Genomic DNA, 25,247 nt, shown 5'->3' with positions numbered 1-25,247 from the left:
AATCACCATTGAGTACAGTGAAGCTCAAATTAAAGCGGCGACCAAAATGATAGTTAAGCAGATGTAACTGTAATTACTTAGCATGATTTAAAGTATCCATAAAGTCCCCGCCTAGATCTCTATGAATAAGTTATCGCCTCTAATTGACCATCGGTGCTTGCCTGTAGTATGGGACCAGCCATAATATGATGAAACTGCAGTTTACTTCCATGCGTTAAAGTGTTTTAAAGCACATTAAGGCTAACAAATGTTCTCTTGCTTGCACCTCGGTGTCTCTGTTATTTCCCTGTTTGAACATTACTAAGAGATCTTATAATTATGCTAACTGACACAGCATTTGGACCATTGTGTTCATAACAAGCAGTTTATGAGATTGTCACTGCAGTATGTCATAGTATTCTGGATATTTACATTATTTTTGGTTAAACAAGTAATGTCCTTTGGAGAGACTCGTTGTTTGACATTTACATCTTGTTTTCAGCTCCTGCAGAGTTTATTCAACCTCCGCAGTCCATTGCCCGACCTGTGGGGACCACCGCTATCTTCACCTGCCAAGCTCAGGGTGAGCCTGAGCCCCAGCTCACCTGGCTGAAGAACGGCCAGATCCTGGAGCCTGGTGGCCATGTCAAACTCAGGAACAAAAACAGGTAACAATAAAAAAATTTTTTTAAATGAAGTAATTACAAAAACGTTTTGTCCTACCTCACATTTACAAAAAAAATGGCCTAATGCAGTTGAATGTAGCTTTTTAAATTTATTGCTTCTCCAAAGGAGATTGTATTTCATCTGTGTGGGATAGTTTGAGTACAACTGAGGTATTTTTCCATAAGATGCACTTTGGCAACAGTTCACACATTGACAATGTCATCAAATGGATTGTTGCTAAACATAAACCGAAACAGCAAACAAAAACATATTTCAGTTTATTTGTCCTGGTTTCATCACGATTTTATGATAGTTCAAAATTGTAATAAAGGGAACCACAGATTGTTCCTCACCCATCTGGGCAGTATCTCCTTCAAGCTCGGGTCCTCTACCAGAGGCCTGGGACCTTGAGGGTTTTGTGCAGGATCTTAGCTGTTCCCAGTATTTGAACTCTTCTGCATGGAGATGTCGAATGGAATTCCTGGTATCTGCTGGAGCTGAAGTCAGCTTAGGGGTTAGTGGCCTGATCGCTAGTGGCGCCACTGTTTCCTTTACCCTCCACATTTTCTCTAGTTTTTCCTTCAGTCCTTGGTATTTCTCCACCTATCTGTGTTCCTTTTTCAGGATTGCTACATGTATGTCATGTATGACTGCTGGTTGGCTATCACCAGTTTGTCAGTCTGGATCTAGAAGTCCCACGAGATTTTGCCCTGGTTGTTCTTAACCACCTACTGGGACCTCTAGTGATGCAGATCTTCCAGTACACTATTCCTGCTACCTGGTTGTGCCATTCCATGTATGCCTTGCCTGTCCGCATCTAACAATCTGCTGTGATATGCTGCACTTGTCTCTGGGGCTTCTTTGCACAGCCTGCAGCTGGGTTCCTATCTAATGTGGTGATGATCTTGTGTTTAGGGCCTGTTCTTGTGCTGCCATGATTAGTACCTCTGTGCTGTCTTTGAGTCCAGCCTTTTCCAGCTTCTGGTATGGTTTCTCGATGTCAGCCACTTCTTCAATTTGTCTCGTACATGCCATGTCGGGACTTATCTTGCCATTGTTATGGAAAATAATTATCTAACACGTATTAAGATGACAAGTTTATACTGTATTGTGGACACCTGTATTTTCTTTAACAATGGGCTTTTCATTTCTTGTACATGAAGCAATATCGAAGTGACCTTGACTGATAAGCCTGCTCGGAACACACTGCTTGCATTCCTGTCTCGCTGACCCTCCCTTTCTCCTCCCAAAAACCCCTTACCAGGCAGCCTAAAGAATCTTCCCATGATTCTTACTGCGCACTCTCTCACAGACCACTATCTTGTAGACTGCTCAGTCAAATTGTTTTCTAGACTGTTTCATACATCTCGCCTAACTACTAAAAATCAAAATTCCACAACAACATGAAAGTCCATCTGGCTCCTTCTCATTGCTGGGCTTCTGTTGACTGAGGTATTCACTAAGCAGGTCGTCCCTGGGTGCTATCCTATTGATGTATTCTTGGAGGCCTGTTGTTTCCTTCTGGATAATGCTCATGATGCTAGCGAGCATCCATGCCCCCCTGTTAGTGTTTGTTTTTTATGGGCAATCCGCATCTCAAGTCGAGTCACCACCGATTTGTGCACAGCCTTAATATACATATATACAGCATATACACATATATACACATGATAGAGGCTTGATAGCACTGTTTTATGTGTGGAGATCTTAATGATACAATTAAGTAATGTTTGGGTCATGTGCATTGCCTGGTTGTGATAAATTCCTTTGGGTGGCATTCCTCCATCAGCTTGGTCAATTTTACACTGCCTGATTTAATGTATGTCTTTGTGTGCGTAAACCATATTGGATGCTTTCCCATGGCGGTCCCCTTGAGTGCAATGAGTGTTGTAGAAGCATGTTTTCACACGATAAAGTCCACATGCTGCAGTGACTGTTTTATTGGCTTTTGGGCTGTGGCATTGCAAATGCATCTCTGAGATAATTTAGATGATTAATTGCACATTGTACCAGCTTGTACCCACCTACCTTTTATTGTCGGGTATTTGCATATACTGTGGCAGCACAGTAGAGCATGTGCTCAGCAGTTAGCGGCAGAGAGGTTCTGTTTCGCGTTTCTGCTTGTGGAGTTTGTGTGTTGTGTACTTGTCTGTGGTATATCAGAAATGTACAGTTTGCTCCCAAATCGTAAGGTTAAAGTGGAAGTCAACCTTAAACTTTTCTTGACAATAATATGTTATACTGTATGTGACCTCACCAGTCTAAACATGACATTCTAATTAATATTTGTGTAATATGAGTTATGAAGCAAAATCCCTCCATTTTTATCCATCTTAGGGGGAGGCCATTTTGCCACTTGTTGTCGACTGAAGATGACATCACAGTTGCTTAGGGCTCATGCAATGACCAATCACAGCTCACCTGTTTTCTGAAGCTGCGCTGTGATTGGTTGTTACCTTAGACCTGAGCAACTTTGATGTCATCTTCAATCGACAGTAAGTGGCAAAATGGCTGCCCCCTGAGATGGATGAAAATGGCTGGATTTTGCTGTCTAACTCATATTCCACTAACGCAATATTAACCAGAATTCCATATTTAGACTAGTGGGGCTGCATAAAACATATTATTGACAAAACAAAATGCCCATAGGTGTGAATTGTAGTCTGAATGGTCGTCAATATGTGTGACCAGTAATCACCATCTCATCCAAAGTCAGCTATGACAGGTTCCAGCTCACCCGTGATCATGAACAGGATAAACAGTAAAACATAATAATAATAATAATAATAAAAAAAATTTAATAATGAATGAGCTGTAATAATTGGCTTTGTTCCAAGTGGGTGCATGCAAAATGAATAATAAATAAAAAAATTGTAATTATAGATCATGACAAAGTTTTTGTGTGTATCACAAAATGAAAACATACTGTAACTCTTGTAAACGCCACTAAATGTTTCATAGTCTCAGCACATGCATTTCTGTAACACATGACTCCAACGCAGGGTTCAATTCTTTTGTTGGAGAATGCGAGGAACAAACCGCTATTCATCACTTTATTTTTCATAAGTAAAAAGTAGGAAGTAAGTGTATTGCATATGTATGAAAAAGATCAATAGCTGACGTGTAGTGCAGCAAGTACATTGAGACAGGCACCACCATCACTCACATACACTGATCCACTCCCACTTGCCTCCTCCAGCCTGCACATTATTAGTCAACGAGAAGAAAAGAGTGGAAGAAAACAAATGAGAGGCCATGTTTTGTTGTGGGGGAAAGCAAAAATGATAAGTGGGCTAAATGAGCAAATGAGAAGATAAAATGTCTTTCCACTTGCCACTATTAGTGTATGACCTGCTATAATGTGGATGTCACGCTTCACAAAGTATTATTTGATTGCTGAGGGAACCAAGCTTCATTTTGTAATCTACCATTAGCTAATTAGCTCATAAACTGCTAGTTGACCGTGAAAAGCTTTTTGCCATTTAAGAGTAGATTTGCATCTTTAAAATTGGGCCGTTGTGGTACACATGGGCGTTGCATCTTGGGTAATGAAAACATATGAACAAATATTTTCCAGGAATGGAGTGGAATGGCATCGTTGGTGTTGAGATTGTTTGACCTTGGCGAAGGTCTACAGATAGCACATAAATCCAGTTTTCGACTCTATTCGAATTAAACAATTATATATAGTATGCAGTATACTCTTTACTTGTATTCAGTTTTTTTTTTCTTTCATCATTTTCTGCGTAGCCCAGTGATGTCCAAACTATGGCCGGGAGCCATTTGTGGCTTGCCATCGATTCTTAAGCGGCCCGTGGCATATACTAAACACGGCATCTGCTACTAATAAATTTGTTTTATATACTGTAGAGCAAATAAATAGGGAAATATGTAAATTAATAATTTTCAATTAAACAAGTAACAGCAGTCAAGGTCCAAATTGTGAAAATATCACATGAATGATTCCCAAGTAAGTAGTAGGTTAAGGTCATATTGGCTTGATTAACCATTAAATTGGTCAGACATTGACCATTCCAGGTGGTTACGGGCATACCAATTTTATTGGTTAGCCAAACAACCAATGAAATTGGTTACAATAGAATCAAATCAAATGTACCCTTTTTTTCGGTTTTTAGGGTGCAGGTGGCAGTTTTTCAAAAACACTGTAACATATACAGAATATACAATTGCTTGATTAACTGATTTTGTTGCGCTTGACAAATAAAAGTAAAAAAAAAATGCTTTCTTCATTTTTGTGTGGCCCTCAGAGGAAAAAGCATTTGCACAATGAGATGCCCAAATAATAACACACAGTAAGTCACAAAGCATGCTAATAATGTAAGCAAGATAATAAAAGCTTCATGTCTTTTCAACAAAAATATCTTCTGATTTTGTTGTAATTAATCATTACTAAGACATAATATGCAATAAATGACAATATTAGCCTATTCATTTTGCGTGGTCAGTATTTACAGGTTGCAACAGCCTGTTTCTGCTCACCGGGTACGGACAGGAAGATGAGTTTTACCTCAAGCTCAAACAGCCTCTGTTATGTGGATTGCTTTTATTGCTGTGCAGCCGAGACGCAAGAGTGGATGGGAAATCACGGCGCCAGGCATTTTGCCTCCTGAACCGAGCCAAAACAAAAGTAATCATATGTAAATGATATTCAACTGCTGTGGGCAGGACGATGCCTGTGTTCTCATAATACAGCATAGTATATTGGTGTTATGACAGGGAAGCCTGAATATACTGTGAGCGCAATAGACCAATTTCAATTAATGTATGGCCGGTACGGGTGTGTGTATTTGTGCAACAATACGCATACCGCAATGTTACTTCCCTTTAGCCCCTCATCTCTCATGACCTTCAAAAGGAAATCGGACAAGGATAGGAAGCGGAATCGATTGTATATTTCATTCACTCACACACACACGCACACAGTTTAATCAAAAAGCGAGTGAACATGTATGTGCACAAATAGCTCAGCTGTGTTGTTATTCATTTGGTGTGCACATATTTAATCATAAAAATGCACAAATGTGTTGCCCTTTGCACTGTACATAAGAGACAAATGCTGAACGGGATGTCAGCTCCGAGCTGATTGGCTGCTCATGTAAAGGGACGTGGCCACTCAGGGGAGGCTGTTTGTTTGTTCTCCCTGCTACATGTTGACAGATGTTAAAACCCGCACATGTGCTCATACAACAGTGTGCTTGCTGAGACATATTAAAACATACTTGTTTCAAGGGTGGTTGTTGACTTTTTCATTACAAGCATTATTGCAATATTAATGCGCTTTGAGAGTTAGACGACTGCACTGTGTGGCGGCTGCATGACCAGCTTCACTAATGAAATTCTATTGATCTTTGCAGCATTGCGTTTAAAGAGTTTATATCGGGAAAGAAAGGAAAACGGTTAAAGAGTGTTTTATAATTGAAGGCCATCATTTGAGGTAGCAGGCTCCTTTTCAAACTGCACATTTTTTTTCCACAAAATACTCGTTTAGAGTCTTTCTTCTCGCCGTCATTCTTTTAGCTCATTTTCTTTCAGCATGAGCGGTCTTTTCTTGTTTGCAGCCCCTCTTTGCACCCCACATGAATCACCAAGAGTTAGGGCTTGGGCATTGGCCTTGACCTCTGACCCCGCCTGTAATCAGTCATACCGCCGGGCCCTTCCCTCCTCTCAGGCCGCAGACGGCTCATTGACCGTCTCCCCTCCACTTTCCCCCACCTTTTCCTCCTGTTCCTCTCTTTTGTCCCGCTCCCTCGTGCTGGATTCAGAATGGCCATGCTGGTTTTTTTGTGTTTTTTTTATGGGGTTTGCTCAGGAACAATGGCAAGCAAACACGCCCTCGGAGATGGAACAACAGAGCCAAGGCCCCGCTGTCAGACACACTGGCCTTACGCATCAATCCGTGAAACGACCTTGAACTGATGGGTAAATGATGGTGTCATCCTGTCAGGAGAGGACAGGCCAGCTTTGGAGCTCATGCAAGACAAGCAAACAACTCCCTACCCCCATTCCCTAAATCCCCAAACACTTTGTCTTTCACTCTTTCCATCTGTTTCTTTGCATCTTGGGATACTTTATCGTTACATGCTTAGCATCAAAACCAGACTATCACCTTTTTAAAAAGTCAATTGCTGTTTCGTGTGATATTTGTGACACAATAGGGATTTTGGCCATAAGCCTGTCCGATCCCATTCATCCCGCTGTTCTTTTTTTTTTTCTGGTAGGAAGGAATGTGGTTCATATTTACAGCTGCAGCATGACTAATGCCTACTTCAAACAGAAGCATTTTGGGTGGAAATAATCATCACACTTGTCAACCACCAAAGAACTTTAAAAAGTGTCAAAAAGCAAGATGCCATCAAACAACCAGACAAAGTGCAGTTTTTGCAGAAATTGTGTTGGAATGCTGAAAAGCTGAATGCTATTAGCTGAATGCTATTAGGTGAATGCATGTGCTTGTGAAATAAATTGAAAGATAAATAAATTATGTGAAAATTACACATTTTTAATTGTAGTTAAATGACAAATGAATAAAAAGAAAGCTTGAGCTGCAATCCGTCTAAAGTGGGATTTAATAATTTCTGACAATTTATAATCCATCTCCTGATATGATAGTCAGTTGGTATCAAACCATTGAATGTGGCTTGAACCCAGGCAATTGCTCTAAGCAGTGAACTTTTTTGACTTGTTCTAAATCATGGCTAATGGCGTATTTATTTTGAAAAGTGTCATCTGATGCTGAAAGTTAACATGCATTTAATCATCTCATTGAATTTATATTGCATTTCCTGATATGATAGTCAGACGGTAAACATGTATATCACTTAGCATAATGGCCACGGACTTATATGCAATGTACAGTCGGAGGTGGAATTTGAACCCGTGACCTTCTGGTTACTGGACAATGCACGTTAGCAACTGCGCAACTGAGCAGTATGAGAGAGCTGGTCAGTTGTATGTATGGAAGTGAGCGTGGAAAGTGGGAAAAAGTCCCATTGTAAATGAATGGGGAAAAGTTGATATTTAACGTTAAATTGTGCGAATACTGTAAGTATTGTGGATTCAGACGATATATACCAGGAGAGTATTATGTGGGAGTTTTTTCACATTGAAAAAAAGTGTGGAGAATAAAAAGTACATGAAAGAACAGTAAGTATAGTATAGTATAGTAAGGATCTGAATAAAATATGTTTGTTGCTTTTCAGCATTTCCGCAAGCTTCAAATTGAAGCATTAAACAAAAGTCTACACATGATCTTAGTGAGCTGCCCTGCAAAAATTGATGTCTCGCTATGATACTCTATATCAACGCAAAGTACACCCACACTAATAAGCACATGGTTAAATTAATTAATAGATTCATTAATTAATAGCTATCTGTCAGTGTGAGTTAAAGTGATCTTATTATCATTGTGAGAGCAATGATATTGGCTCTCATGAGATTGTTAATGTGTTACAACCAATGATTTAAAAAAAAAATGATTATGATCAATTATACATCAGACTGTAACAAGAAAAACATCTCCAATATCTTTTCTGCCTTGCTCTCCATCTCCACATGTCCAGAAGACAAAAAACTCTTCTGAGTGCAGGACAAACGTTTGCAATTTCATAAGCTTACATGTTGGCAGTGTCATTGTGCATGGACTATTGTACCTGCCAAAAACAATCAATATATTAGTTTTCCCCTGAATTCTCCCCGCACTCTTCGGGCGCGTTGGTAATGACATCAAGTCGGCCTTCCCCGGCGGCCCTTTTCTCGTCTATGGCGCCTGATCACGTTGACTGTCTGAAAACACGCCATCTGTTGATGGTATGAGTGGAGGCCTGGAGACTGGGGCCTCGCAGGTCAGAGGTGAAGTTGGCTTAGAGAAGGCGTTAATGCAAAAAGGCCTTTTCGTTGTGCAGACAGAAGACTTTAATTATAGCTTTATCCTGTCCCTCATTACAAACACTAATGCTTATTGGATTACACATCTGTTTTTTTTTCAAACACAATTCGGCGATGTTTAAATGATCCTGTCAAAATGTGACAATTGTTGAAGAAGATGAGGCCTTTGCGTATTTCTACATTTTCAGTCAAGGAACAATATTTTCATGCGTACTGTATTTCATTTGATGTAAAATGCCTAACGTCAAATTCCATGAATATAATGTTTTGGTCATATTATATTTATTTTTCTGCTTTTTGCATTTCTATGCTTCTTGAGTACCAGAATTAATACAAGCACACACATACACACAAGCGCAGTATGTTGCGAATACATATTGTATGATTTACAACCAGCGCAGATACTCCAGGAATGAGAAATCTGCAGTAATCGACAAAAAGCAGCCAGTAGCAGTGATAGGCTGGAGAGAGTGTCAAGTAAAAGCAGTGAGGGAAAAAAGATTTACCTTGTGTGGGAAGCTGTGTTTGTCACAGTTTTGTGCTCACAGCCACATGTGTGTGTGTGTGTGTGTGTGTGTGCGTGCGTGTGCGAGTGCGAGTGTGAGTGCGTGTGCGTGTGGGCACATGAAAGGGTTCACTGATGTTGGCAAATTACTTTTTTTTTTTAAGTCTGAAATCGATTTATGCTCTCCGAAGGGAGTTGCAGCAGATGACAAACCAGGTTGAAATATATGTCCTGGATGAGGTGCGTGCATGACGATTTCCTTGACTGTGAACCTTCTGCCAGCATACAGTGAAAGCAATATTTTGGTATTGATTTGCTTAAACATTTGCATAAGAACTGCATGGGGGCACGGGTGGGCGAGGGGCATTTTTTTTAATGCTTTTGATAACACACTTGAAGGCAAAACTCAGGATTTGCTTTGACGTTGGCTGCAACTGAAGAACAGGTTGCACAAAAAATACTGCACACAGTGAATAATAACATTCCAAGTCTGGCAATAGCAATCCAGTTATTTGTTCAGTGACGTGAGCCATTAATGTAATTGTTCAGTTCAACTCAAATCATTGTCCATTTCTCAAATTCTCAAAAGAATCATGCATACCCATAGTCTGTCTGGTTTATCATAACTGCTGTTTTCATCTTATTTCTAAGTTCTTGAAATATGTTTCATGTGTATAATGGAAACTAGGGTGACCAGATTTTCAAAATTAAAAACCAGAACGTTGTCATTTCGCTGCAAATCAAATATACACTAAATTATCACCAGCAATCATTTATAACAATTGTAATCACATGTAGGGTAAATCGTTTCAGTTCATTATTAACTTAATAATGATTAATTATTACATTAGTAATTTATTAATTTAACATAGGACACTCAAATTTAATATTTAAATACATTTTGAGCAAGCCTGCGGAGCACTACACCACACCGGTTTTTGATCATTTTATCAGGATAACAGATGACAACCTCGTTAAATCTGCCATTAAACTTTAACTAACCTTGCCAGCAAGCTGAATTCTCACGGTATTTGTGAGGTCACAAACTCCGGAGAATACATCTCGTACCGCTCCCGCTGATACGTTTGCAACCGACCTTTTTTAGGACAGGCGCTTCGTGCATTTTTATCCGGTAAAGATGTTCATACGTTTTTCTTTTTCTTCCCCCTAAGACGAGACCGAAGACGACATTTTTATCCGTTGCCTTGATTGGTAAAAACAAACGTGCACAAAATGCCACATTGTCCAATCAGCTCGAAGTATTGTACAGCAAGTCCCTCCTTTCCCAAACAGATCCGGCCGGAAGTAAATCTGTTGACCGGTGGTTGTGCTATTACTTTAGCTAATGCTAAATGCAATCTTGTTTGACAGTTCAATAGCGTGAAATAAGTCATTACACTCACAATCATCCAAACTTTTTGGCTTTCATGCTCAAAATGAACTTAAGCCGGGACGTCTAGTCACCCAACTAAACACGTTCCATATCATTCCCACGAACGCCTTTTTGAGGGCACAAGACTGTTGCAGATAAAACTATACAATTGTTGCAGGTCAATGTGCACCCTATATTCTTTAAGTCAAGTTCTTTTTTAAGGATGACTTATTTGCAGAGGTGAAAGTCACACATATGACATGCACAATGTGTTTGCGTGGACATGGGCTTGGTTGAAGAAACTTCCTCTGAAATAAAAATGAAGAAAAAAATTGCTAAAAACATATTGGTGAATCAGACTCACCCCAAAGCTCATTAGGGTTCAAACTACGATACCCTACAGCACTATTTTACCATGTTCATGATGTCAGGGTTGGGAGGGTTACTTTTAAAATGTAATCCTTTACAGTTACAAGTTACTTGCTAAAAAATGTAGTTAGTAATGTAATCCAAGTACCATAATATTAAAGTAATGTAACTGGATTACTTTTGGATTACTCCAATATTGAGTATGCTCATGAAGACAAAATAAAAATAAATATCACCACAATATTCTATACAATGTGCCTCTGCTATTTGCGGGTGATAGAGACCCGGGCAGCCTACAAATAGCAAAAATCCTAGTGTAATTAAAAAGCATGTAGGCATTGATTGATTGAAGGTCATATGCTGTTTTCGAACTGTCACAGAAAGCAACCACACCTCACAGTTAGATAGATGGATGGATGGATGGATGGATGGATGGATGGATGGATGGATGGATGGATGGATGGATGGATGGATAGATAGATAGATAGATAGATAGGTAGATAGATAGATAGATAGATAGATAGATAGATAGATAGATAGATAGATAGATAGATAGATAGATAGATAGATAGATAGATAGATAGATAGATAGATAGATAGATAGATAGATAGATAGATAGATAGATAGATAGTCATCCAATGAGGATGACGATGTGTGACATCAACTGCAAAATGAACTTTTATTTATACTATTTATTTTTTAGATTGGTGGGAGGAAGATTTGTTTGGAAGGTGTAACTCACAACTCACACAGCTAGCAAGAAGCTACAGCGCGTAGCATGCCGCTGGACTCTCAGCTCAAAAACTTTCGCTCCGAGTGAGTTCCAGTGAATACCGGTCGCCATTCCCTCCTCCCGTCCGTGAAGCTTTTTCAAACTGCCCGCGTGTGGATGACGCAACTAGCCAGTTCATTCGTTCCCACCTCCCCGACATGTAGCAACGGTCCCACTCGCGTGGGCGTGCACGCGCTCTCTCTCTCTCTCTCTCTCTCTCTCTCTCTCTCTCTCTCTCTCTCTCTCTCTCTCTCTCTCTCTCTCTCTCTCTCACCCTCTTTCGCACTCTCTGTCATCGTATAAATTGTAATCCTTCAAAGTAATCCCCATTTTTAATAAATGTACCAGTAATCTGATTACATGTTTTTTCCTGTAACTGTTATGGAATACAGTTAAAACATTTTGCAATCTGATTACGTAACAGCGGTACATGTATTCCATTACTCCCCAAGCCTGATGATAGTGAAGCTCATCTTTCTGCCTCTCACAGCACACTGACGATATACAGCATCAGTCAGGACGACGAGGCCATCTACCAGTGCATTGCTGAGAACAGCGCCGGCTCCACGCAGGCCAGCGCTCGCCTCACGGTGCTGTGGGCCGACGGACTCCCCGGTGTGCCCATCAACGTGCAGGCTAAGGCCCTCTCGCCCACCACCATCCAGGTGTCGTGGACAGAGCCAGATCAGAACACGCAGGACATCATCGGTTACGTGCTCCACATCCGAAGGACCCCAGGTGAGAATGCATTCAGAAGAGACAAATGCAAATGACTTGCATGGATGTTAGTGCATGACTAATGTCAGACTCTACACTAGAACCCTGCCTGGCAAAATTAAGGACCAATTCAAGGTATTTATTGAAAATGTAAATTAAACTGGAAAATCAAAGGAATGTATTTGAAAAAGTATTATACAGTATGTTAGCCATTATATCTATAGGTTAGTCCAAACTGCTCTTCTCCTCAGTTTATCTCCTTCATGTGTAATTAAAGGCCCCAGGCATGAGCCAATAAGGTTGCTGCTATTACACTTCCAGGACTTCAGGGCCTGACGGCTGGAGCGAGATTACGGTTACGGTCAGGTGTCTCTGGATTGAGAGCAATAAAATGCAATAACACGCCCCTTTCTCTACCTTTGGCTGAAATTCCCAAAACCGTCAAGGCCAAAGTAGAGTAGCTGTTAATTAATAGCCAGCAAAATCATTGAATAAGCAATAACCATTAAACGATGAAAGGAAGAGGTGTATAAATTTTTCCTCGCTTAATCTTTTGTTCATATCACATGAATGCAAAAGAAAAATATCATCTTTCTTTGTGACTTCATCCCCTTTTACCTCACATCCCTGTAATGCTCACAATCAGACCCAGTGGAAATGGAGTACGAGGAGGCGGTCAGTAAGGTGACGCTGCAGCAAATCATCCGCGATCTCGAGCCTTCCACCAGTTACACCTTCTACGTCAAAGCCTACACGTCCCACGGGGCCAGCAAGCCATCAGACAGCGCCACAGAGAGCACTCATGGGGAAGGTGAGAGCTCACAACTCACGCAGAACACACCTGTTGCACCACTAGTCAAAGTTTGTTATTCTTTATATTTATATAATTCACAAAAGGAATAACAGTTTTCATCCACATTACAGCATACAGAGACCCAGATAAAAAAAAAAAGACATGACAAACATATTTGCTATTTGAACATGTTTGATGATGTTTTGAATTGTTTTGCAGTTCCAGCACCTCCCTCCCTCTTTGCCAAAGTTGTAAACAGCAGCGTAGTGCAAGCAATGTGGGAAGCTTCCACCAAGATGGGTCAACACCAAGGCTTCCGACTGTATTACAGAAGAGCCCACACAGCAGCGTTTATTGGTCCCATTTTCTTACCACGCAACGCCACCCAATACAACATCACTCAGCTGGGTGAGAAGTTAAGCTTTTAACTACAAGACAATGTGCTACAGAGGACGCCCCGGTCAAACACAATCTGTTTTAGGAGACTGAATTTTTATTCGCTAAGATTTTTTTTTTGTGGTGAAACGAGTCCTCGAGTAATTTGAGCTCCTCAATTCAAAACAATGCTCAAAGCATTTTTTTTCGGCCTCGGATACCCGCTTATTTGCGTGTACACTGTCAGGAACAAGTCAAGCAACAATTGTTCATACTATTCAAGACAGAAACATGACGCCAATGCAAAGAGAAGGCTAACTTCAAAATAAACTCTTCCTTACCAAATACAGTATTATATGAACATCAACGCCTTGGTACACTTTTAATGACAATTCCGAAAATCCAGGCATTTCCACTATTTCATTTCTGCTATTTCCACAATGTGACGCTTCATTTCCACGCCGTATTGTACACTGTATTGCTTTTGCCTGTGACTAGCATACAAACCAGGCATGTTGTTATAGTAGTTAAAAATTATCACATTTTCAAATCCAAATAATCCTGACAAATCAAATTACAACGATCCAAAGTCCAATGCTTTTCAATGAACAGAGGGAAAATGCTGCATTAGTGGAAAGTGGGAGATCAGATTTATCCCACTCAGATTGTGTCAGATCCTCCTTCAAAATGTTTGAGGAAAATGTAAATACAAGGCATATGTTTACGTGACACAGCGTGATTTGGAATGACTGCATCAACCAGAACAACAAACAATTCATCTGAATCAGCCATCTTTGCCTCAAAACGCTTTGAGGGCGGAACTGGGACACGCAGAGTGGAATAAATCTGGCTTCAAACGCAGCATAAAACCGCCATTTTGACTTGTGACGTAATTTTGCAATTGTCACTTATAAAGTTTTTCCTGGCTTAACGGCTGACATTATCTTTCCGACTGTGTTTCGAGTGTTTACCGTTGCAAAATAGTGCCACCGATGTTGACAATGTTGTCCCAAAAATAACAATTATGGGCACTACAAAAAGACTTAATTACGCTAATGTGCGGCGGCCACGGCATTAGCGGTTAACAGCACTAGCGGCTAACAGAGCCCAAGTCCTGCGAGAGCCATCAAATTACTTTTCAGAGGCAATTTAATCGACTTAAATGATTCTGTACACAGACTGACACAGTTGATGTTCCTACTGATCACTTTTTAACAAACTTATATCATTACTGTGTTTCAGACGTCACTTATAGACAAAAATGTATGGGGGAGAGCTTTCTAGAGAGTTAGTGTGCACCTATCTTTCATTATTAAGTGGAAATGTGTTTTTTGTCTTCTTTTATTTAATTAGTCTTTAACCAAAACAATATATATTTTTATTTTAATCCTAATATTCCTGATTATTTGAATTTTCAGTAGGTAATCTAAATACCAAAATACTCAAGAGCTGCAGCCCTATATGTGTATATATATATATATATATATATATATATATATAACTTTATTTGAGTTATATAACTTTATTACATACTCAAAACATACTCATACTCAAAAAACGTCCAGGTAAAAAAAAACATTACATAAAAAGGATATAAGAGACACATAGAACCATTCACAACATATATTTACAGTGCAATTAGTGGCAACAGATAAAAAAAAAAATCAAAAGACCTCAGAGGAGACTAACATACCAATGCTTCCAAAACTTGGGCAAATATATATATATATATATATATATATATATATATATATATATATATATATATATATATATATATATATATATATATATACATATATATATATATATATATATTATCACGTTTACTATATCCCTCTTTTGTTGATCAAAATGCAAAAATACTTTTGGAAAACCCATGGGAGGTGATATCCTACTATTGTCAAATCTTACTCATCTGCACTGAATTTCTTTCTCTTTCAGACCCTTTACTTTGGTTAAAAATAAAAACAAGGGTTCCAAGGGTCAAATGAGTTTTCGTTCAAGAGTAAACTGCTGCTTTACCCATGGTATGAATATATGTGTGTTATGTCCAGATTCTTCGCTGGTTTATGAGATCAATCTGCTGGCATACAACCAACACGGAGATGGCAATGCCACCATGCGCTTTGTTTCACTACGAGAGGCTTTGGAGAAATCTGGTGATTGCTTGTCAAAAACGCAACTTGACACTCCCTTTTACTATTACTGCGATTAACGTCCTGTCTCACCAGTTCTAGATGCCTCTTGTGACTGTGTGCAAGATGAACAGAGCAAAACCTCCACCACCGGCATCATAATTGGAATTCACATTGGAGTCACCTGTATCATCTTCTGCGTTCTCTTCCTTGTCTTCAGCTACCGTGGCAGGTGTGTTCATGATAGCAACCTGCCGATAATCCAATTAGGGATTAATGTTGCCCTGTCAGATGTGTAGACGAGCGGTTTAAATTGTGGTTGTGGTAATCCTCAGGTTGATCATGTGTAAGGCAGCTCAGGCCACCCCCCAAGCGGCGCACAGCACTGCACAGGAATCCTCCACTTCCCAGGAGGCCTCTGGGCTGAACGCAGCCACCAGAAGAGAAATGGAGGTCAATTGCGGCACTGGAGGGAACAAAGTGGTTGACAGTAATGAGCTGGAGAGACTCTTCCCTCAACCCAACTCACAAGACCCACGCATGGTGAGTCCCAACAGAGTTTCTCTTGTGTGTCAAAATGATTTACATTTGTAAACCCACATTATGCCTTTACTGTATATAACCTCCACAACTTCAATGACTTTATACTTCTTTAAAATGATGATGCATATCTAGGGTTTCCTCTGCCTTAGCTCCTCCAAATATAGCGTTTTAGAACAAAACGTCGTATTTTCAGCACAGCATGTAAACAGCATGTTCCTGCAATGTCTGCCTTGTTTGGGGAGTGCACTGTGACTGGACCATCCATTTTTGTGGTTCTGTACTATATAAAGTAGGAGACACTACGTGTGTGCTCAAAAAAATCAATATGAGAATATATCGTAGTAGGCCACTTTACAATACAAATATCGATAAGGGAGGCGTCAGAATCGATATTGCGCCTTATTCTTGAAGTTTCCCTTATTCATAACATTTTTACACATTTTGACCAGGCACCAAGGCGGAAAACCGGAAGTGCTGCTAACATTAGAAGATTTTTATTATTTTTTGCCATCCAGCATAAAAAAAGTATCAGTAGCCATATGACAGTTTTCATAAAAATGTATGTAATTTCACATATTGGGATACGTATCGCCTTGAAGGTGTTGTGGAATTTTTTGTAGTTAGGCGAGATGTATGAAACACTCTGGAAAACAATTCGTCTTTTGGGTTTCTTTATATTGAAGTCTAACAGAGCAGTCTACAAGACTGTAGGAATCATGGGAAGATTCTTTATGCTGCCTGGTTAGGGTTTTTTGGGAGGAGAAAGGGAGGATCAGCTAGACAGGAATGCAAGCAGTCTTTTCCGAGCAGGCTTATCAGTCAAGGTCACTTTGGTTTTGCTTTATGTACAAAAAGTGAAAAGCCCATTGTTAAAGAAAGTACAGGTGTCCACAATACAGTATAAACTTATGTTAATATGTGCTGAATAATTATTTTCCATAACAAAGGCTATGTATTATGATACATGTGTATCGCAATATGTATCGTGACATGACCCTTGTATCATGATATGCATTGTATTGTGAGGTGGTTGGCAATAACCAGCCCTAGTAGACACGACAAGAAAGCGCAGGGAAATGCCCAAGTTTCTGCAAAATGCATAGCTTGAAAATACACATTTTTCATTGGATTTTTTTTTTTATGCTTAACGACTTTTAATGCTTAATGACTTTCCTACCGTTTTACTTGTAGAAAGGTGAAAAGTTAATGAAATTCCACAAATAACCTAACAAAGAGCAAATAACCTGTCCTTCTTAAATGTTTGATTGCACATCAAGTGTTCACAGATTCATTACATTTTACTAACGGCAACATTCACAACAGGTGTTTGATCCACCAATGGTCCAATAAACTTCCTTAATCAGTTAAAATTAGTAATTAAAGTCGTCTTCATCATGCTTTTCACATTTTGACACCAAGATGACAAGTAAAACTTGATAGTAGCTCACCATTACCAGGATTCAAACAGGAAGCAGCCCCACAGAGTTTCACAGTCTCATCAGCAGGTTGCAACTGATCCATTCAAAAGTTGAGACAAGGTCAAATGAAGTTCCCTTGGAAAGGTCATAGTGCCGTTTACTTTCATCCTGAAATGGTGTGTCCAGGAAAGCAGCGTCACATATTTTAATATGATGTATGTGGGCAATGGTGACAGTGTTGGAGACAAGAGTGGAAAGAGCATGTCTGTTCAAATAAACATTGTAGCTGGTCGCTTTTTGAACGAGGTCTGCAGTGCTGTGTGCAATTTACTGAAAACAAATGTAGTTTAATAAACCTTACGCAACTAGCAGCACGAATGAAACTTTCATGGAGTTATTTTACAAGTGTCGCTTGAAAGAATGGGACCACAGTAACTTACCAAAATAGTTGTATTATAGGACAGCTCAGAGAACAAGTATGTGGAGGTGTTGTAACCCTTAAAGCCCACCTCCCACCCCAAGTGCAAGGGTAACTGCTGGTTTAGACTGCAACACGTCTATCATAGAAGCACAGCACTGAACTGAAATTAACATGTAACAACACCACAGGACACAACCACATTAACAAGACCCTTGGAAGACCTCAGTTGACCCCTGGCATCTAAGTAGAATTTAAAAAAAACTAACGGCAACATGACAAAAATAAGATTTCAAGACTATTTACAGCCAAATACTGAACTCTCCTGGGGTTTGAAACCCTCCTGGTCTGAGCTGTAGCGCTGGTCAGACCACGCGAATGATCGGTGGAGGAAACGCGCCTGTCCAGCCCAGTGAGACCGTCACTTTTAACTCAGTCCTGTCACCCTAATACTGTATGTATTTGTAATCTATGCAGAATATTCCACAAGTCACATGGTACACAGATATTACATTCTACACAGGCCACAGGAAGGCTATGAGTGTGTTTACATTAATTTTTTTGTATGTTCGATAAAATTTTATCCATGACGGCAAGGAGGGTTTAAAATCTCAGCAAAGTCCTGTTACCTGTGTTTCTAGTTTACTTTTTTCGTGAAGCATCGGAACGTGATTGGTGTCAACATGCTTCTAGCATAAATGCTAGTTGGCTATATTTAATGTATTTTGCTAATTCTCCTGTTACTTTCCTGTTAGAGCTGGACAAAACGCTAGCAATGTAAGTTTATCTTGAAAGAGTTACAACATGCAAATGGCAGCGCTTCAGTTTTTACAAATACTTTTTTGGGGGTGGGGGTGCTCTTGATCCATGTCAACATGCTATAAACATAAATGCCAGGTGGCTATATTTGATGTGTTTGATAATTCGATGCCAAAAATTCATTCCTGTTACTGTCCTGTTAGAATTTTTTTGGGGGTAGAAATGTAAGTTTATTTTGAAAGAGTAACTTACAGCAAGCAAATGGCAGTGCTTGAGTTTTTAAAATACTTTTTGGGTTTTTTATTGTGAATCATCAAAACATGATCCACGTCAGCATGCTATTAACATAAATGCTAGGTGGTTATATTTCATGTGTTTGCTAATTCGGTGCCAAAAATTCACTCCTGTTACTGTCCTGTTAGAGTTGGTTAAATAAATAAATAAAGCAATGTAAGTTAATTTTGAAAGAGTTACAACAGGTAAATGGCAACATTGCAGTGAAAAGGCCCAATTAAAGTTTGCCCAGCTGAGCTCATGCCACGCTTACTGTACCGAGTGCTGCTCTCCAGCAACAACATCGCCAATCGCTATCTTACAACTCCGGTGCAAAACACACGCGTTCCAACTCTCATCGCTCTTTTTTACGACACACAACATCACTCAGTACAGTAGGCAATGAATAAAATCCTCACTTTTTTTCCAACAACGTATTTATTTTTCTCTATTTTCAGGCTGACAGAACGCTCTTGACCTACTCGCCAAATGACACCCAGCTGTCCACAATACCACTGGACGAATTTACTGTGGAGCAGGACACAGAGACACACTTCCAAGAGTCGCCCGCGACACGAACAGGTCAACAGAACCAAGGCTAATCAATGTACGAAGTGTCAACTCAGATTCTCTCTCACTCAGGTTTTCCTTTCAAAGTAGTTTGCATTTTGTGCAAAGATTTTTATTGGTAAGTTAAGAAGTTCTAGGAAGTCTAGAAGTGGTTTTGGGGGAGTTGTTTTCTGCCAGGCTTACCAGTTAAGTGTTCTTTACTCTCACTGTCTGGTTATTTTGTTTATTTTCTGGTGTTCGGCAGCACACAGAAGAGAGGCCCCAAATGTCCTTGTTATACAAAGATAATTTCATTTTTAAGTTTATAAAAAATATATTGGCATACATACTGTATCTTTATCATCTCTATGTCAAAAGTGGTTATAAGTTATTGGTCTTATCACTACTTTTCTGTGGATGTCAAAGACGCCAGCTGCCTGCTTAAACATACCAACAATTCCATCTTGTTGCTCACTGAAGACCGAAAACCTTCTTCCAGGGACTCAGTCAGTTTTTGTCTCAGGACTTTGTTTTTTTTCCATTGTGAATTCTGGGCCCTCATACAGGCTCTCGGCATGTGTGAATTGAACAAAAACCTACCTCAGCCGGAATGAATGTGTTGTGGGAAGCCTTTAGGGACTTTATCTTCCCCTGTTTTCACACTAACTGTACATGCAGAGAAACTGATGGGTCAGAATGACAAGATCAGGTGCCGCGCTACCTCAGATGTCAAGAATCATCTCTCCTCTTGTGCTTGTTCAAGCAGAATGAAAGAAAAAGAAAAAAACGAGTATCAACATAAAGCACTTCCAAATGCTGAAGTTAATGTTCTACCTCAAAATAACATTGCTCATGTTGTCACTGTTGTAGTTGATCTTTGTCTGTTTATTACATAATGAAAATTCCTTATCTCCTCTGTTTGAAGAATTTGGCGTTTGTAGATACAAAGTAATTCAGTCGCACGTGCAATTTAATGGAATGTGCTATGGATTACGTTGTTTTAGCTATGCTGTAAAGCTCATTTTACTATTGTTTTTTTATTTGATATTTTTTGGAAATAGTTCCTTTATAGAACAAAACACTCATAAAAATACACTGCAATGAACATTTTCCAATTTACTGCTCAATGTGATATTTAATGCTCAATTGGACAACCGCAAAATGACGCAAATTTGTGGTATGGCTGTGTGTAGTGTGTGTGTGTGTAGATTTAGATGTTGTTTTTGTGTTTTGTTTTTTTATTTTAAACACAAGCACATATCTGATTAAACTGCCAAGACATAATTACACTTTCGTTAGCAAAGTTCAATATTTTGGTCAATCATTTCATTTCAATCATTTCTTGCTGAGAGTAAGATGAGAAGGTTGATGCCACATCATGAATTTGATTGTGAAGAAGAGTAGGTGCTAGCTTCAATGTAGCAAGACATACTGACACTTGCATTGCTCTTACCAAAGTTAACAAAATGTATGCCACCTAGCTTGGCTGTCCAAATAAATTCTGGGAAGGGAATAGCATGCTTAAAAACACCCAGGCAAAATCACTCCGGTTCTTTTTACATACTAGGTTGTCTGTCATACGTTGTACGCCGGTCAGACCCAACACAAGCTGGGCTTCCAATAGCTGCTTGGAGTTGGTGAGTGAATTAACCAGTTTAGCACTGTCAATCAATATAGCATTTATCATTAGCTAAAGTTTGGGTTATGCTTTTGTTGTTAAACTCAAAAGCAAATTAAAAGGTCACCAACCTTCTTCTCTAACTTTCACAGCATAAGGAATATTGTTTGCCCATAAATCTGAACTATTCAGTTATTATTGAATCTTCATGTCAGTCAGCTACTTCAATTCCTTTGAGTGAAGTGAAATGATGGTGTTGACAAGATGTGAAAGTTGTTCGTCATGCTAGCCTAACTTCTTCCCAAAATCATCATTGCTGCCCTCTTGTCTTCTATGAACATTCGTGTCAGAGCTTCAGGAACACAATCCTGCGGGATGTTAATGATCACAGACAAAGAGCTAAATGAGAGCGATGGATGGTCATCATTAGGCCGTTGTTTATCTCTCTACAGTTCTTGACTTTGTGGCGTCACAGGGTCTCGCTCTAATATCCACGATGGTTACCTACCTCAATCATTTGTCTTTTTGTTCAGGCCTTAAGGCAAGCTTCTCCAATCCAGGTCGTCGAGGGCCGGATTTCTGCAGGTTGTAGATGCACCTAGTTCTAAAGATCAAGATCATTATCAGGCTTCTGCAGAGTTTACTGATGAGCTGAATATGGGAATCAGGTGTGTTGGAGTATGGAATCATCTCAAATCTGCACACCTCCGGCCCTCGAGGACCGGGATTGGGGAATGAATTAAGCAGAGAAAAACATAACTACACAACTATACAGTAAAAGTTGTGCATTCAGTCAGCATTTAATGGATGGTGAAAGAGTCAGGATGGCACGCAAACATTAGACAAACACACACAATCCTTTAGTGCACTTATAATCACAGTTCCTGTTCTTGCTTAGTTCCTAGTTGATGTGAATGTGTGACTTCAAATTACTTTTTTTTTTCATATCGCGAAAAAAATATTTTTGTCACTGGTGTTTGAATTCAATGTTTACATTTGAATAAAGTAAACTGTCAAAAGTAGAGTGGATGGCATTTACAACTCACAGTACATTTTTTTGGGTGGTTGTTTTTTTGTTTTGTAGTGATTTATACACTGACACCATCATACTCCATATTCTAATGTTATGTTTTTAGCTTCTTAAATGTAACTGCAAAGCATCAGGGACACTACGGTGCATATTTATATATATAAATATATATTTTAGGTGTTGTAACTGTTCCGTATACCCTCACACAGTTGCTCTTTTCCATATTTCTGGTAATCCAGATGTGGTTTTACAGATCTTCTCTATATTGTTTGTGTTTATTTCCCTCGTGTTAGACTTAATCCAATCATATTTTAAAGACATTATACCACATGATTCATATGTTTGCTTTTACTTGGAGTGAATGTTTTTTCTTTTAAAATAGCAAATGACTGCCTCACATAAGCTAATTGAATAGTGTGCCAAGAGTGTGTGCCTTTGGTTTAAAAGTGTGGTCTTTGGTCACAGGTTTGGAGTAAAACTGCTCTTTTTTTTTAACAGACAAAATTGATGACTAGCTAATTAGCGTGCAATTGGACAGGAGACACAATTTGTAATGTAGAAGTCAAAAATATATTATTTGCATTTTGCTTACAACTTTTAATTAAGAATCTTGTAAATGAATGCACTCTTAAAGTCACATGGACTGAAAGTACATAACAAACATAGCACAAACTATTCAAAGCTATTTATTCAAATCCTGCTGGCAAACCCTAGAAAACTTAAAGAAGCATGGAACTGTCAATGTACATTCGAACCATGAGATATTGACTTGCGCATACCCAGTGGCATTACAGAAAAAAAATGTTAAACAGAAATCATGCACTGCAGACATAATAATAAATCATAAAAATTACGAATGAACAATGTTTATCTAATTCTTTAACATATTGGTATAATGTTGGCCAAACACTGAAACAAATATATATATATATATATATATATATATATATATATATATATCATTTAAAGTACATCCAATTGTACTTGCGAATATATGTAAACGTATTTGCAAATACGTCCAAACCTATTTAAATACATTCAAACATACTTGCAAATAAGTTTGAATGTATTAGCACGCCAAAAATGTTAACTCCACATTGGAAGTTCCATGCCTACATTAAAAAAAAAGAATAAATCATACAATTATCAGTTTATATGTTTTGAACACCCACAAGATTCAAAGAGTTGTCTCCACATCAGCCAACCATTGTTGATCTTATCTACTGTTATACTTTAATTGCTTACCTGTTGAGTCATTCTTGCATCACGCCCTTGTATCAAACTGTACACTTTGGTGTTAATATTCATTGCAAGTGTTAAAAAAGCATTTACAATTAATACTTAATCTACTTGTACATTTAATAACCACTGATGTGATGCTTAATCTCAGAAGCTGTTCCAGCCTTGGTGAATATTTTTAATATTGTAAAAACCTGTTTTCAATTAGAATCAAGTACTTAGCTTTATTGTCCGTTCTTTCTTGTGTATCAGTCAGTCATTGTAATTTCGGGTTGACCTCCTCCCACAGGAAATTGCTCATGTGGTCCCTGTGGATGTGTCAGGTTTGACTAGCACCCTATTTCACCTGATTCACTGGAGGTGTACGGCAGTGATGATCATGTATACATGATAACACTCCGATAGGTCAGGTTGTTAGGTGGCTGTATATTACAACCTGTAAGATGTAATGAGGCCCTCGCAAGCTGTTTGCTCCCTGGCTGGTGCTGTGACACCAATCAGGCAAGGCAACAGAGGTAGCAAAAAAACATATTGGGAAATGCTTAATCTTAATTCACTTCTTCTGATACCCTGTCTACTGTTACCTTTGTTCAGGAATTAAATTTTTTGGGAGGGTGCTCAGGGATTATCGGCCCTGCATGTTTCACTACATACAGTAAATGTAACAGTAGCCGCTTCAAAGTACTTTCTGGCTTTATAGGGGAAGTCAACCCCAATATTTTCTTAACATTAATATGTTCTAGGTAGCCCCACTAGCTTAAACACGGCATTTTGATTAAAATTGAGTTTGTGGAATAGGAGTTAAACAGCAAAGTCTACCAATATTCATCCATCTAATGGGGGTGGTGATTTTGCCGCTTGGTGTTAACTGAAGATGTCGTGTTGCTCAGGGCTCAGGCAACAACCAATCACAGCTCAGCTTCAGAAAACAGGCGAGCTGTGATTGGTTGTTGCCTGAGCACTGAGCAACTTTGATGTCATCTTCAGTCGACAGCCAGTGGCAAAATGGCCGCCCCCTGAGATGGATAAAAACAGCTGGATTTTGCTTCATAATTCATATTCCACAAATGTAATACTAATCAGAATGTCATGTTGAGAGTGAGGTAAATATTTAAGGTTGACTGCAGTCGTGGTAACAGTTTATGTCTACTTTTCACAGTTCAAGTGCTGTTAATGCTTTATTAAATTTGGGAAACAGAAAATGTTTGTCAATAGATCTGTGTTATAAGTGTGACAGTTTTAAAAATGCAGTCAAGAGTTTTGATTAGCTATAGTTGTTTTTTTTGTTTTTTTTATTCTGTCCCTCAAGCTACATTACACAGGCTACTGTTGTACCAGGGCAGGGTTGGCCAAGTTTAGTCCTCGAAAGCCACAATCCAGCCTGTTTTCATTCGATTCAGCGCAGAAGCCTGATAACGATCCTGATCATGAATCAGGTGTGTTAGTGGAGGGAAACGGAGAGAGGCTCTCGAGGACCAAACTTGGTCTACCTTTTTTCAAGTCAAGCGATAACACATAAATGAAGATATGTTGAGGACACAATGGCATAAGCCGTCTAAAAGGTTCAATAAGAGTCAAATGATCCCTCACAGATCTCATTTCCAAAGTACCCAGCTGTAACTAGAAATCGAATGACAGGCGTTTTTGGAATATTGCAATTTTCACAGCATAGTTTCTACCACAACCTGGTGTAATTAACCTTTGCTCAAAATAACTTTGACATGATATGTTATCGATTACAGTGGCACCAAATTACCATTCTATATGATTGTGAATTGACTTCTTGCCCGATGCATTTAACTTTGCTC

General features: G+C 39.1%; 1 protein-coding gene across 2 annotated transcripts in view; it reads left to right on the top strand.

Moving 5' to 3' along the window:
- The window catches only part of igdcc3 (immunoglobulin superfamily, DCC subclass, member 3), an 86,373-nt gene extending 61,978 nt beyond the window's left edge, over positions 1-24,395 (top strand). Inside the window, exons 7-14 of one of the 2 annotated variants that reach the window (XM_086072252.1) lie at positions 482-647; positions 12,060-12,307; positions 12,933-13,097; positions 13,299-13,487; positions 15,512-15,616; positions 15,695-15,824; positions 15,928-16,135; positions 19,462-24,395. In XM_086072252.1, the coding sequence (XP_085928378.1) occupies positions 482-647; positions 12,060-12,307; positions 12,933-13,097; positions 13,299-13,487; positions 15,512-15,616; positions 15,695-15,824; positions 15,928-16,135; positions 19,462-19,605 (1,355 nt within the window). In that variant the 3' untranslated portion in view covers positions 19,606-24,395. Of the gene's footprint in view, positions 1-481; positions 648-12,059; positions 12,308-12,932; positions 13,098-13,298; positions 13,488-15,511; positions 15,617-15,688; positions 15,825-15,927; positions 16,136-19,461 lie in introns of both variants that reach the window. The other variant, XM_086072251.1, reaches the window with a different exon arrangement.
- Positions 24,396-25,247: the final 852 nt, after the last annotated feature.

This window comes from Leptonotus elevatus, chromosome 3 (genome assembly GCF_054856555.1).
Source record: "Leptonotus elevatus isolate MCC_2025b chromosome 3, RoL_Lele_1.0, whole genome shotgun sequence".
Classification (NCBI taxonomy): Eukaryota; Metazoa; Chordata; class Actinopteri; order Syngnathiformes; family Syngnathidae; genus Leptonotus; species Leptonotus elevatus.
Note: the sequence above shows the minus strand (reverse complement) of the source record. Positions and strands in the feature narration are given on the sequence as shown.